The sequence below is a fragment of the Eschrichtius robustus genome, chromosome 17, assembly GCF_028021215.1.
Source record: "Eschrichtius robustus isolate mEscRob2 chromosome 17, mEscRob2.pri, whole genome shotgun sequence".
Taxonomy (NCBI): Eukaryota; Metazoa; Chordata; class Mammalia; order Artiodactyla; family Eschrichtiidae; genus Eschrichtius; species Eschrichtius robustus.
The window spans coordinates 67,500,932-67,514,802 of NC_090840.1; the positions used below are offsets into that span (position 1 = coordinate 67,500,932).

The window sequence follows — 13,871 nt, forward strand, 5'->3', positions numbered from 1 at the left end:
AAATTCTGCCCTATCTCTCACTGGAGTAGTGGTATCAGGTATGTTACTGACTTGATTTTTTTCCCCTTATGTTAAGGTGCTTTTTTTAATAGTTTTTTTTTTTATCATAAACTTGTATGATAAAAGTTTTTGATCATGAACTTTTTATCCAAAACTATTAAACAAAGTATTTTACAAAAAAACATTTTTCATTTTTATTTTTCAGGTAAAGGAATCTGTCTGAATTCAAACCAAACATGACTAGATTTAAAGGGAGAAAAACCGGAAGACAATCATAATAGTGATATGATTTACAATATGTAGATAGAGCTTTTGGATAAAACTAAATGTTGCTTGAACAATCGATAATTAGGAATAGGTAATTTTGTTTTTCATTTTGCACTTTCAAAAAGCTTAAAACCATTAAATCAAAGAGATTTCGTGGGGCTAGGTCTGCACTTCTCTTTTCTTCATTTTGAAGGCCTATTAATAATAAAAAATTCATTAGAGATAACCTGAGGAAAAGTGTTTTGTCTAGCATCAAAAACTCATAATGGAAAGTATCTGGCAAGAATTTCTTCTTTTTTTCCTTCTTTCTCTTCTTCTTCATATTAAAAGCAGTAATGATATTAAAGAGAACATCTATTGAATACATAGCATGTACTTGGAAATTTTACATAATGTTATTTCATTTAAGCCACACAACATCCCTATAAAGTAGGAATTATTCCTGTTTTATCGATAGGAAATTGAGGCCCAGAGAAGTTAACTAGCATTAAGTTTGCAAAGTTGGTAAATGACAGAATCAGGATAGAAACTTCATTTTTGAGCTTGAAGTCCATGCAAACTTTTGATAGTCTATGTAATGATTACAGAATTAAAACATGAGCAACAGCCAGTTAATCTCATTATCTCTGGGACCTCTACTTCTGTTAAACGATTTTCCTACTTTATGCAGAATGAGGCTCAAATTACCCCATCTCTCCGGGCCTGCTTCCTGAGTAAAACGAGGACAATACTCATTTTATAATTTGTTGCAGTGAAAGAAGGTAACAACTACCTGAAGCATCTTTAATGCAGCAGATTGTCAACAGATGATAGCCACAATTATTTTTATTTTGTAAAGGAAGAAACTGGGGATTAAGCACATTTAGTTACAAAATGATAGGTGTGGAGCTGGATCCCAGGTCTGTCTGATTCCCAGGCCAGCGTTCTTTATTGACTACACCGTAAGGTAAGTAAGCTATCTTTGGTGAGGAAGTTGCTTTAATTGCTTAAAGCCCTGCAATGACATGTACAGCCTTCATTGTTCACTATTTAGCTAAATTACTATTTTCACTCTCTGGCAATTTGGGACACGGACAGTATAATAAAAATGCCTCCACACTTGTCTAGTAACCTCCCCGCCTGTCCCCAGGATCCCACAACATCAGCTTTGTGGGTAAAGGAAGAGGTCCACAACGAACTCGACCTCAAACAGCACAATTAGCTCAAAACCGCCCCCCGCCCAGATGTTGATATTTTCCTCTCTCGGCCCCGCCCCCGACCACGCGGGGCTCCAGCCACGCCCCCAAGCTGGAGTTACTGGGCGGACTCGCCGAGCGCCTCAGCCTACCCACAAGGGATTCCCTCTCCAGCCAATCGCGTCTGAACTACGGGACGGCCCCTAACAAAGATGGCGGGGAGGGCCTCAGTGAGGGCAGGCTGATTTAATACCCGAACCCGCGGCGGACAGCGAAGACAGAGGCAGCGGCGCAGCCCCGACCATGGAGGAGGGCAGCAGCGCTGGCAGCGGTGGCAGCGACAGCAGCACCAGCGGGAGTGGCGGGGCGCAGCAAAGGGAGCTGGAGCGCATGGCTGAGGTTCTGGTCACCGGAGAGCAGCTACGGTAAGATGAGGGGCAGTGCCGGGGGAGGCTAGCGGTGGCACTGCCAGCCAGTGTCCGTGGCAGTCGCCCGCGCACGCGCGCCGTGGTTCGTGGGTAGCGACTCGCGCGGGGCTCCGGGACGCCTGCGGACGCGTCGACCCTCCGCGCCGCACCCCCGCTTAGCCTCTGCAGCCCGGCGCCCTGCGGACTCCGGACTGGCGCGGGGCTCCCGAGGCGGACGCGGGCGGGCGCGCGGTGCTCGCTGCGCCCTCGCCCAGCTGCTGCAGCCCCGCGCCCCGCAGACGCGTTGCTGCCGACCGCGCGCGCCCTCTCTGCCCGGGCACCCGGGAGCTGCCAGGCCTCCCGGCTGACAGCTCGCTCCTCCTCCCCTCAGAGAGCGAGAGGGGCGGGTGAAGGGCCCCCCGCCGGCCCCAACCCCAGCCCCTTTACTCCTAGGTAAAAGGAGCCAGACCAGATCCCCTTCACTTAAGGTTTTCCTTTTGGCTTGCAAGTCTGGCTTCACTTCCCTGAGCCTCAGTATTTTCATCTGTAAAATGGGGCTGATCACGGCAACTTCCTTGAACGGTTGTGGTGGTGGCTAAACTGAGAACATTTCTGAAACACTGTACCTATCACTTAATTGGCACATACTCATTAGTCATTATTTGGGTCCGCAAGGGGGCGTGGAGGCACCTTGTCCCGCTGCCCTGCTGCCAGCTCCCCCAGCGCGCACATTTTGGGCAGCAGGGTCCATCGGCCCCAAGCTGCTGCAAGAATTGGGACTTGATGTGTGTCACTGCGTCCAGGACAGGCAGTTACCCCCAGATTCAGGACCCCCTCCCGCCCACTTTATCATTCCCATCCCATCCTTGTCCTTCTTGGATTCATGTTTGAGAATTCTCCTTATGGTATGACCGATTCCGCAGCTGTCCGTCTTGTGGTCATGAATCAGTTTGCCAGGGGGAAAAACCCCTTGGCTTTACAGTGTTTGAGCCAAAACTTGCATGCCGGCCCCTGTCCCATCGGAACGGTGCGCTTGCCTCTTACTTCTAGTTCTTGGCCTGAATTTCCAGGCTCATTTCGGTTTCTAAAATGCTGTGTTTCACGACCCGAAGGAGAGAGACTCTTGCAACGATCCCTAAAGGTTTGGTAACCACCCTGCTTGCTGCCCTTAGATTGAGAAAGTAAATATTGGAGGTCAAAATTAATTGAGTTTAACGTTACAAGAGGCAAATTGCGCATTTCTATCCCTTGATGATTTTTTAATGTATAGTCAGAATTAAAGGGAATAAAAGCTTCTTTTCCATCAAGAGATTTTCTAACTGAAAAAAATCAAAATAAAGTTTTTCTGATTCACCTTGAAACACTTTAATAATTTATCCGCTCCTCAGTTGGGTACGTTTCACTTCCTTTAAAATAATAAACCGCAGGGTGCCTCTGTTTGTCCAGAAAGCACTTTCTCCTTCGAGATGCTTAAATACCCCTGCCTTGGTTGGGGAGGTCCCCAGAGCACTTCCCCTCGTCCCAGGCATCCCTCTGCACGGCAGCAAGTTTGAGGGCTAGGCTTAGCGTGTCGATAAGATAGAGGGCTGTCTCGCACTCGGGTTACATAGACCTGGGTTTGAATTTATGCTCAGCCACTTTGTTGCCAAGAGTTAACATTAAGTTGTTTTGAGGAGGACTTTAAAACCAGAGTGAATCTGGGTTTGCTGCTTACTAGTGTGGGACCTTGGACGAGTTACTTAACTAAGAATGATGGGTAATAATGGAGCCTACCTCTGTATTGTGATGAGGATTCATTAGATGAGTTAGTGCTTAGATCAGTGCCTGGGATATAGTATGCACCATGCCAGCCTTAGCTATTATAGTTCTGTGACTTTGGACAAGTTAATTCTCTTCTCTGAGCCTCTGTTTCCTCATCTGTAGAAAGGCAATGAAGATTGCACTTCATAGGGTTGTTGTGAGAGTTTTCCCCTGGGCTTCATGTATTGAAGAGCATTCAACAAACGGTTGTTGGAATTGATGAGTGTTATTGGTGTCTGTGTGTCACCACACGTGACTTCCAGCTGAGCAAGATCTAGCAGAAAGGATTGGTTGGTGGTTAAGAACACAGGCTGCCTGGGTTCTTATTCTGTCTCCATTTGTTAGTCCTGTGACTTGCGGACAATTTACTTAACTTCTCTGTACCTCCGTTTTACTTCTCTTGCAGGAATTTTGTGAGGATTAAATGAGGAGATGCTACATGTAAAAGGCTTAGTAAATGTTAGTTACTTAATTTTACTTTGGGAAACTGTCATCATTGCTTTTTAAAAATCTCTACCATCTTTGTACTGTGCTGAGTACAGAATACATAGTAATTACTCGAATATTTGAATAACTAGTGTATGTAATTAAATATACTATTGTAAATACAGATAATGTAATATTCAGAATTTAGGGATTTAAGTGGCGATGTATGCCACTAGCTTCTTGGTTACTGGAGGAACCTCTCATAAAGGAGTAGGGATGCAGCCCTCCTGGCTTTCACTGTCACAACATGTTTTCACATCCCTAACTGCTTTCTCACAAGCTGATTATGGGGACTTTGTGATGCCCAGGCCTCCTGCCTCTAATAGCTACACACACACACACACACACACACACTCACTCACACACTCACAGACACACAGACAATTCCTCCTCTCTGCCTTCTCTTTCCTTTCCATTGCTTTCTGGGTCAGCAAAGATGAGGTGAATGAAGGTGGTAAGGAAAGGAGACACCAGGATTGGGATTTGAAATACAAAATTTGGCTTCCAGGTCCAGCTCTGTGAATTTTATTAATTTAATATTTATTTATGGATGTATATATGGATATTGTATATATGGATGTATGTATTTATTTTGAACTACTTTTGCTTGGGCAAATCAGTTAGCCACTCTGGGCCTCAGTGACTGCACCTGCAGAATGGGAATAATAATATTCTCCCATGTAAGATCTGTGGTGTTGGATCAAATGGGGTATAACATGGGAAGGAACTTTGTAAAATAAATCAATAAATCAAGAGTAGTTGTTGCTATGATTATTATAAGCTCCAGGTGTGAAATTGGGGGTTGGCTCTGTAATCCTGACACTTTGGTAAGGGCAGCTGGTTGCATAAGGATATGAAATTGAGTAACATTTAAAAACATCTCCTGCTTTCTTTTCCAGCCTGACTGCAGGATCCTTTTCCTAATCTCTTTGTGCTTTCCCTTGTCATAAAAGATTTTACTTCCTTGCTCAATGTATTTGAGTGTTTTTGTATCTTAAAAATGCATTTGGATACCACTTCACATCCCCAGGATGGCTGTAATCAAAAAGACAGATAATGAGAACCGTTGGCAAGGATGCGGGGAAATTGGAACCTTTATACACTGCTGGTGGAAAGGTAAAATGATGCAGCCACTTTGGAAATCATTCTGGCATTTCCTCAAAGACTAAACATAGAATTACCATGTGACCCAGCACTTTTACTCCTAGGTATGTATTCAAGAGAAACAAAAACATATGTCTACATAAAAATTTGTACACAAATTTTCACAGCAGCATTTTTTTTAATTTATTTATTTATTTATTTATTTATTTATGGCTGTGTTGGGTCTTCGTTTCTGTGCGAGGGCTTTCTCTAGTTGCGGCAAGTGGGGGCCACTCTTCATCGCAGTGTGTGGGCCTCTCACTATCGCGGCCTCTCCCGTTGCGGAGCACAGGCTCCAGACGCGCAGGCTCAGTAGTTGTGGCACACGGGCCCAGTCGCTCCGTGGCATGTGGGATCTTCCCAGACCAGGGCTCGAACCCGTGTTCCCTGCATTGGCAGGCAGATTCTCAACCACTGCGCCACCAGGGAAGCCCCCAGCATTTTATATAATAGCCAAAACCAGAAACAACTCAAATGCCCACCAACTGATGAATGGGTAAATAATGTGTGGTCTAGCCATACAAGGGAGTATTATTCAGCAATAAAAAGGAATAAAGTACTGATACATGCTACAACATGGATGCACCTTGAAAACATGATACTAAGTGAAAGAAGGCAGACACAAAAAGACACATAATAGGAGGTTGGCCAAAAAGTTCGTTCGGGTTTTCCATAGGCTGTTACAGATAAACCCGAACAACTTTTTGGCCAACCCAATATGACTCCATTTATATGAAATGTCCAGAATAGGCAAATCTGTGGAGACAGAAAGTGGTTACCAGTGGCAGTGGGAAGGGGGAACGGAGGGTGATTGCTGATGGGTGTAGAGTTTCTTTTGGGGATAATGAAAATGTTCTAAACTTGATTGTGGTGATATCATAACTCTGTGGATATGCTTAAAAACCATTGAATTATATACATTAAATGGGTGAATTATGTGGTGTGTGAATTATATCTCAATAAAACTATTACAAAAATGCATTTGGATGACACATTAGAGTGATGAAAGACAAAATATTAAAACTTTTAAAATAAACTTTATGCTTTCTTTTTGGATTGGCCAAAGAATGTGATGATATTTATCATTAACTTGATAACACATTACTACCACACCAGATGGGACTGATATTTTACATATATCTTTTTATAGTATTCTTGATACAGCACAGAGAAAATATACCATAAATAGTCCAGAAAATTGTCTCAGAACATTCCTGATTTGAAGATAATTAACCATATAAAAATCATTCATATTAGTGAGGTTTCATACGATGACTTTTTAAATCATTATTTTTGTTTTATATATAAATCTTTTATCTTGAAATTTGTCATGCAATCATAACTGGCATTCTAATTACAGCATCCAAAATCCACCTTATGTTTCTTCTATAGATTAATCCCAGAGATACTTAGCAAGAAAGTGGCTTGTAATAGAGCATTTAAATAAAGAAGGCCAATGAATATCACTCTTCTCTCTGTGGTAATGGTAGGCATTATAATAATAACAATAATACTTACATGGCATATATTACCTGCCAAAGACTCTTCCAAGTGCTTATATATATTATTAAAATATATATATATATTAATATATATTATCAAAAGCATATATATGCCTTTAAGCTTTATAAGCTACTCTGTGTAGAAGATATACTTGTTATCCTCATTTTACAGATGGGAAAACTGAGGAACGAAGCATGTAAGCTAACTGGCCATCGATTTTTCAGCCAGAAAGTGCTAGAGCTGAGAGTTCTTGCTCTTAAGCAAAATGCTAGATTACAATTTAGAGGGTTAAGAAGTGTCAGGGTAAGACCAATGTAAAACAGAATCATATATATAAGACTATGATATTCTGGTATGAGAACTTTTGCAAACAAGCAAGTAGACAAATGATTTTTCCCTTCTGTTGGGAAAAAGCTAATTAATTTCTAGAAGTGTTTATGTTTTGACAAGATAGAATGGTCAGTTTCTCCGTTAACTTTTAAAGTGGGTCTCCCTTGCCATATGGTTTTGAAAACTTAATTTGAACTCCACTCATTCTGAATTTGTAATCATTTTAATGGGAAGATAAATTACAGTTCACTGTTTTGCCAGCTGTGAGGAGGGGAGTGGGGTAGGGAGGAGAATTAAGAATGTAATGAGGAATGCTTAATTAAGAGAGAAAACGCCTCAAGCTTTTCAGTTACGCTCATCTACCTAGACTAAATATGCTAATTACAACAGTCTTATCCAGTCATTAAAGCTGGGTCCCTAAAAGCAATTTATGAGGCAATGAGTTTTAGGGAAGTTGTAGGAAATTGCAGTTCTTTCAAATTGTTTGATGTATTGCCTTTTTGCTACACCAGACTGCCTTTCCAGACTCTTACAGCCTTGCTATTGCCTTTTTCATAAAAACATGTTAAATCAATATTGAGTTGCTTTTCTGAATTTGCTTTGCCAGTGTTAATGCAGTATGCTGATAGAAGGTAAAAATCAGCTTCTGGAACCAAAGCCCAATCTACAATAAAGTAAATATAAGATATGGAATTTAGAGATACAGAATAGGACAAGGAGAAATACAGCTGACCCCTGAACACTGCGCGGGTTACGGCACCCACCCTCTGCACAGTTGAAGATCCGAGTATGACTTTATAGTCAGACTTTCTCTGTATCCCTGGTTCCCCATCCACAGATTCAACCAATCATGAAATATGTAGTACTGTAGTATTTATATTGAAAAAATCCAAGTATAAGTGGACCTGAGCAGTTCAAATCCCAGTTGTTCAAGGGTCAGCTGTAGTTTGTTTTATTGCACTTTGAACTTAAGGAACTTCGAGATTGGCTTAGAGAATGTCTTAGGGGGTAGCCCCTACTGGCTTCCGTTAATATGGAAGCCTAGCTCTACTAGACATTGTAACCAAAGGGAATAGAGGGAAAACTACTGCCCAGATGCTACTATTGAAATGTAGGGATCCAAGCAGGAGGAATATGCTTTTTTTCTTCTAATAAGCAGAGAGGATATCCTGGCCTTGGGAAATTACCGCCTGTTCAGATGAAAAAGGGAGAACTTTAGGAAATGGCAAATGACTGTATTTGGAGTCAGCGCAGACAAGCCTCGTGTAGAGTGTTGAACTGCCTTTACGCCAGAGGCTTTTCTCATATACAGACCCTGTTCCTATGAACATCTTTTCTGCTTCACACACTGGATGTGGGTACAGCAGGCACAGTCCTGGCACATAGCAAGCTCAGTAAAGACTCCTTTCTCCCCTGGAGAGAGAGCCTGGGAAGGTACTTTGTCGCTTGCCAAAACCCTCATGCAAATGGAAGACACTTAGTAAGTGCTCAATACATGACTGTGGAATTATTTTACACTTTCATGCACTTATTCTTAGGTAAACCTGTTTTTGAAATGTGTGCAGTGTTAATTGTTTCTGAGTATTATGTTTGTGATGACTTTTCTAAAAGGCCGATGCTGATATTTAGGTTCTGGCTTCTGTCGACTTTGGAATCAATAAACCTGAAAATAAGTTATTAAATAAACACACCTCAAAAGAAGAGAATGAGAGGTGATGGATGATTGTTCTCCTCTCCTATAATTTCTAGTATTTATTTGGATCAGGAACTCACGTCCCTTTATTAGGTGGCGGCTCTTAAATGGTTGGTGTTTATGAGTTTAGTGATTAGGAAAAGACAAAGGAAACAATCATCAACCCTCTTTCTACCTAGTAAGTCATCACACTTTTCTCTCTTCCTCATTATCTACCAAGGATAGATGGGTCCCAGATCTGGGATCCTTGTCCCCGTATTATCAGCTTTAACCAACCTTGGAAGCTTATGTCAGTGACTGTTTTTGTTGATTATTAGATGCTGGGGGAACACCAGTGGAGACGGAGTGCGGGGAGAGAGCTTAGCGGATCAGACAGCCTGCTTGTAAACAGCTGTTCCCGTGGCAGTGCCAGCAGGGGCAACAGGAGCTATTTTCATCAGGGCTGGGATGGCTCCATACTGGAAGAGTTCAGAGAGAGCAGGAATTTACTCTCGTCTGCACAAAGAGTCACTTTTCTGTAGCTTTTCAAATATGTTTAAGGTTGAATAAGAGAGGCGAGATGGAGAAAGAAAACACACCTGGGTGTGGGGGACAAGATATCCTTTTGTTTGTGCAGTTTTCTGATAACAGCTGTTGCTAGGGTGTGGCAAGAGGGGACAAATACCAGGGCCTCCAGCTGGGGGAAGCCCATAGCAGCTGCAGAGGAGGTGGTTAGCAGCTAGTGTCATCAGATAAAGGCTCAAATCTTTCCACTTGGAACCTTTAGCTGCTTCTGGTGATTTTGTTATTGTTGGTGGTGTGTGTTTGTTATTTGTTTTAATCCTGATGGCACTGTCTCCCTGCAACACTTGTACCTACAGATTTCTGATTCTGATATTTACCCAGAGGTTCCTTTCATTGAAGTAAACTGTGGCCCAGCATCCACTTAGGTCTTGGCCTTATTTTGATCATCCAGCTCTGTGAGGCTCTCCTTTGGGTGGTGAAACTGTTACAGCCCCAGAGAACCGAACCTTGTGCTTTGTGGCAGTTCAGGTAGGCTTCAGAAGGACCAGTCCTAGTACAGAATGCTCAGTAGCTTCTCTGATCATGACTTAAAGTGTGAGAAACAAATGAAGCTCAGAATGAACATTCTCTCGTTAAGAGAGAAAGCCTCATTTCATGCTATCCTATTTTCATTACAATTAGGTTAGTCCCTGTGCTTTTATTATGTGTGAAGTTGGCCATTTTCTAACAAGTTGTAAAATTCTGGAGGAATACACTATGAGTGGTGTGTCCACAAAACAAACAAACAACAAAAAAAAAACAAGGGAGATTGGGAGGGGGTTAGTGTAGAGATATATAACGAGGTACTGGTTTAAGAAGAACCAGTGTGTAAATGTGCAAATTTACAAAAAGGATATGTTAAGAAAGGATTGTTTTTTTCCATCTTAAAAAAGGATTTAGCACATTTTCTGTTGAGGATCCTGGGTTAGTTTTCTATTTAAAATGCAATTCTTTTTATACGGTTTGCACACTATTTTCAGGCACATATACTGAGTCCAGTAAAGCGTGAACTTTTGGACTGTAGAAGTACTGTTTTGCTTCCCGATTCCTTTCCTCTTCCCCAGGAGGAAAGGAGAATGGGGTAAACTTGGACCCTATTTTCATTGAATATTTTTATAAAAGTTCTACTTACCTTTGCTCATTAACATTTCCATAAATGATAGTGACTTTCACAGAATGTATTCACTGCAAAAAGCAGTGGTGCTCTATGACTGTATTTTACATCTAGATGCCAAGTGCCTCTTATACCATCTTTAGTTAAGCTATAAGATGGTTGATAAAATAAGACTTTACCAAAGCTCCTACTTGTACTATTTTCTTCTTAAAAACAGACAACAAAAATCAGTTTAGAGGTGAGGTTTTAAGACAGTTATCTGATGCATAACCATGATTCATTTTCCTTCACATTTGTTAAAATTTACTTTCTAAGAAAACCATAATTCAGAAGGACACATGTACCCCAATGTTCATTGCAGCACTATTCACAATAGCCAGGACATGGAAACAACCTAAATGTCCAATGACAGATGACTGGATAAAGAAGATGTGGTACATATATACAGTGGAATATTACTCAGCCATAAAAAGGAATGAAATTGGGTCATTTGTAGAAATGTGGATGGACCTGCAGTCTGTCATACAGAGTGAAGTAAGCCAGAAAGAGAAAAACAGATATCGTATATTAACGCATATATGTGGAATCTAGAAAAATGGTACAGATGAACCTATTAGCAGGGCAGGAATAGAGACGTAGAGAATGGACATGTGGACACGGTGGTGGGGGAGGAAGGGGAGGGTGGGATAAATTGGGAGATTAGGATTGACATATATACATTACCATGCGTAAGATAGATAGCTAGTGGGAACATGCTATAACGCACAGGAAGCTCAGCTCGGTGCTCTGTGACCACCTAGATGGGTGGGATGGCAGTGGGGGGGTGAGAGGGAGGTCCAAGAGGGAGGGGATATAGGTATACATATAGCTGATTCACTTCATTGTACAGCAGAAACTAACACAAGATTGTAAAGCAATTATACTCCAATAAAAAAAGTAAAATGACATTTTAAAAATAAAAAATAAGAAAACTAAGGAAATGTGACTGAAGTATGAACTTTAGTTAATAATAGTGTGTCAGTATTAACCAATTGTATCAAATTTGCCATATTAGTGGTGTGTGGTATACCTTTACGACTTTTCTCTAAATCCGAAGCTGTTCTAAAATAAGTTTATTAAAGAGTAAAACAATAAATGAAGCACACACATACACAACACAGATACAACAAATGAAGTGATAAAAAGATAACTATTAATACATTTTTTAAAATTTGCTCATTACTGGTCTGTACCAAATGGCATGACTCATTTGTGGTCTCTAAGGTTTTCTTGAAATAACCAGAGATCACAGATGAAGTTGCTGAAAAGGATCACATGTTGATTATGTTGGATTGAAAGTACAGTGCTGAAGAGTGTATAGACTGGAATCAGAATGCCTCGGCTTAAACCCTGATTTTGTTACTTACCAGCTGGATGACCTTGGGTTAGTTATTTCATGAATCTGTGTCTTAGTTTCTTAGTCTGTAAACTGGTGATGAAAATAGACTTCAGTAAGTTGGTCTTAGAATGATACGTTGATATATGTATAGCACTTAGAACTATGCCAGGGAATTAGTGTTATGAGTGTTTATTAATAAATAAATATTGGGGGAAAAAAGAATTTACTTTATTAATGACTGTTTCGTAGACTCTGATAGTCAGACCTAACAGTGGGTATAACCTGTCTTCATGAGAGAGGATGAATAGACCTTAGTTGCCATGATAAAGTACACTTATCCTGCTACCATACTTACAAGAGCCAAAAGTTATCACAGAGTATTTAAGGACATTCAAATACAAGGAACGAGAGTGAACTAGAGCTTTTTCCTCCAACATTTTATTATGAAAAATTTCAAACATACAGAAAAGTGTAAAGAATTCTACAGTGAACGTCCTTTTCTCCACCGCTTGGATTCCACAATTAACATTCCACCGTGCTTGCTTTAGCACGTGATACAAGATACTGATTATAGTTCCCTGTGCTATACAGTAGGTCCTTAATTATCTATTTTATATATAGTAGTGTGTATCTGTTAATTCCAAATTCCTAATTTATCGCTCTTCCCCACCTTCCCCTTTGGTAACCATAAGTTTTTTTCTATGTCTGAGTCTATTTGTGTTTTGTAAATGAGTTTGTTTGTATCATTTTTTTAGATTCCACGTATAAGTGATATCATATGTTATTTGTCTTTCTCTGTCTGACTGACTTCACTTACTATGATACTCTCTAGGACCATTCATGTTGCTACAAGGTTCTTTTTTTTTTTTTAAGAGATAAAACTTATGTATAATGAAATGCACCATTTGATGAGTATTGACTAAGACATATATCTGTGAAACCCAAACCCCTATCTGGATATCTTTGAATGCTTTTGGCTGCAAGAAACAGAAAATCGACTCAAACAATGTATTCACCCCCGTAACTGGAAATCCAGGAGATGTGAATAACCAACTGATACCATGTGCATACGTAATTATATTTCTTCTGAAATAATACTGTATCCTTAGAATTACGATACTCTACTATAGAATTGTCATCTATGGAGTCCTTACCTCCCTTTCCTTTCCAGCACTCAGCGGAAGTGTTGCAAAGCTGAAGGAAAGGTTGGATTTTACTTTTTGAAGCCAAAACCTGTTTCAACAGCAGCATGAAGGGTTCTGCTTTCCCCCATATCCAGGCAGGAGTCCTCTCAGTGTCTCATCACTAGTTCTGTGAATAATTTCCAAAGCCCATCTAGATGTCAGGCACTGGGTTAGGTGCTGGGGACAAGAGGAGGACCTTCATTTTCCAGACTTCCCTCTGTCATCACTTGTATCTCTCAGAGTTTCAAGCACGCTTTTGGCCTACTGTGGATCAGAAACTTTATTTTCACTTTTATGGTTTAAGATTTCCAAATCGTGAAATAAACCAAGTGCAAAATAATGAAAAGAATATTAATCTTAAGATAACATTTCTGGACTTGCTTAAGGCAAGAGTCCTTTGTTCCATTTGTATTTGTCCTGAAGCAAAATTAATTTCATGAAGGGGTGGACACCTTAGGGGAGTGGAATCTACAAGGATGCCAGGGTGGGAAAGGGCAAATAACATATATTACATGAATTTCATGTCTCGTATATCTTTGCATAATAAATTTGTTTTAAAATATGGATACATAATAAATATAATTTAATAAATTCATGTATTAATGATGCAGTATAATTCAGTAAGTATAAAAATTGAGAGAAATGGAAAAGAAATTATTGAAAATCTAAGGATGGGGGAGCGTCGAAGATGCATTTATGGCAGAGAAGGACACTTAGAAATGGAAGCCATGCTTCTAGCACAGGGGAGATCACTGAGTCAGAAATTCCTGCAGAGCAAGAGGGATCAATGACAAAAGAAAGACATAGGCCAGAGACCTAGGACATGAGTCTGAGAGGTGATAAACAGC

At 40.6% G+C, this 13,871-nt stretch overlaps 1 protein-coding gene across 3 annotated transcripts in view; it reads left to right on the top strand.

Annotated features, from left to right (window-relative positions):
* The first annotated feature begins 1,684 nt into the window (after window positions 1–1,684).
* DEPTOR (DEP domain containing MTOR interacting protein) overlaps window positions 1,685–13,871 on the top strand; it is a 148,079-nt gene continuing 135,892 nt past the window's right edge. For all 3 annotated transcript variants that reach the window (XM_068525539.1, XM_068525540.1, XM_068525542.1), the window contains exon 1: window positions 1,685–1,867. In XM_068525539.1, coding sequence (XP_068381640.1) covers window positions 1,746–1,867 — 122 coding nt within the window. In that variant the 5' untranslated portion in view covers window positions 1,685–1,745. The remainder of the gene's footprint in view (window positions 1,868–13,871) is intronic.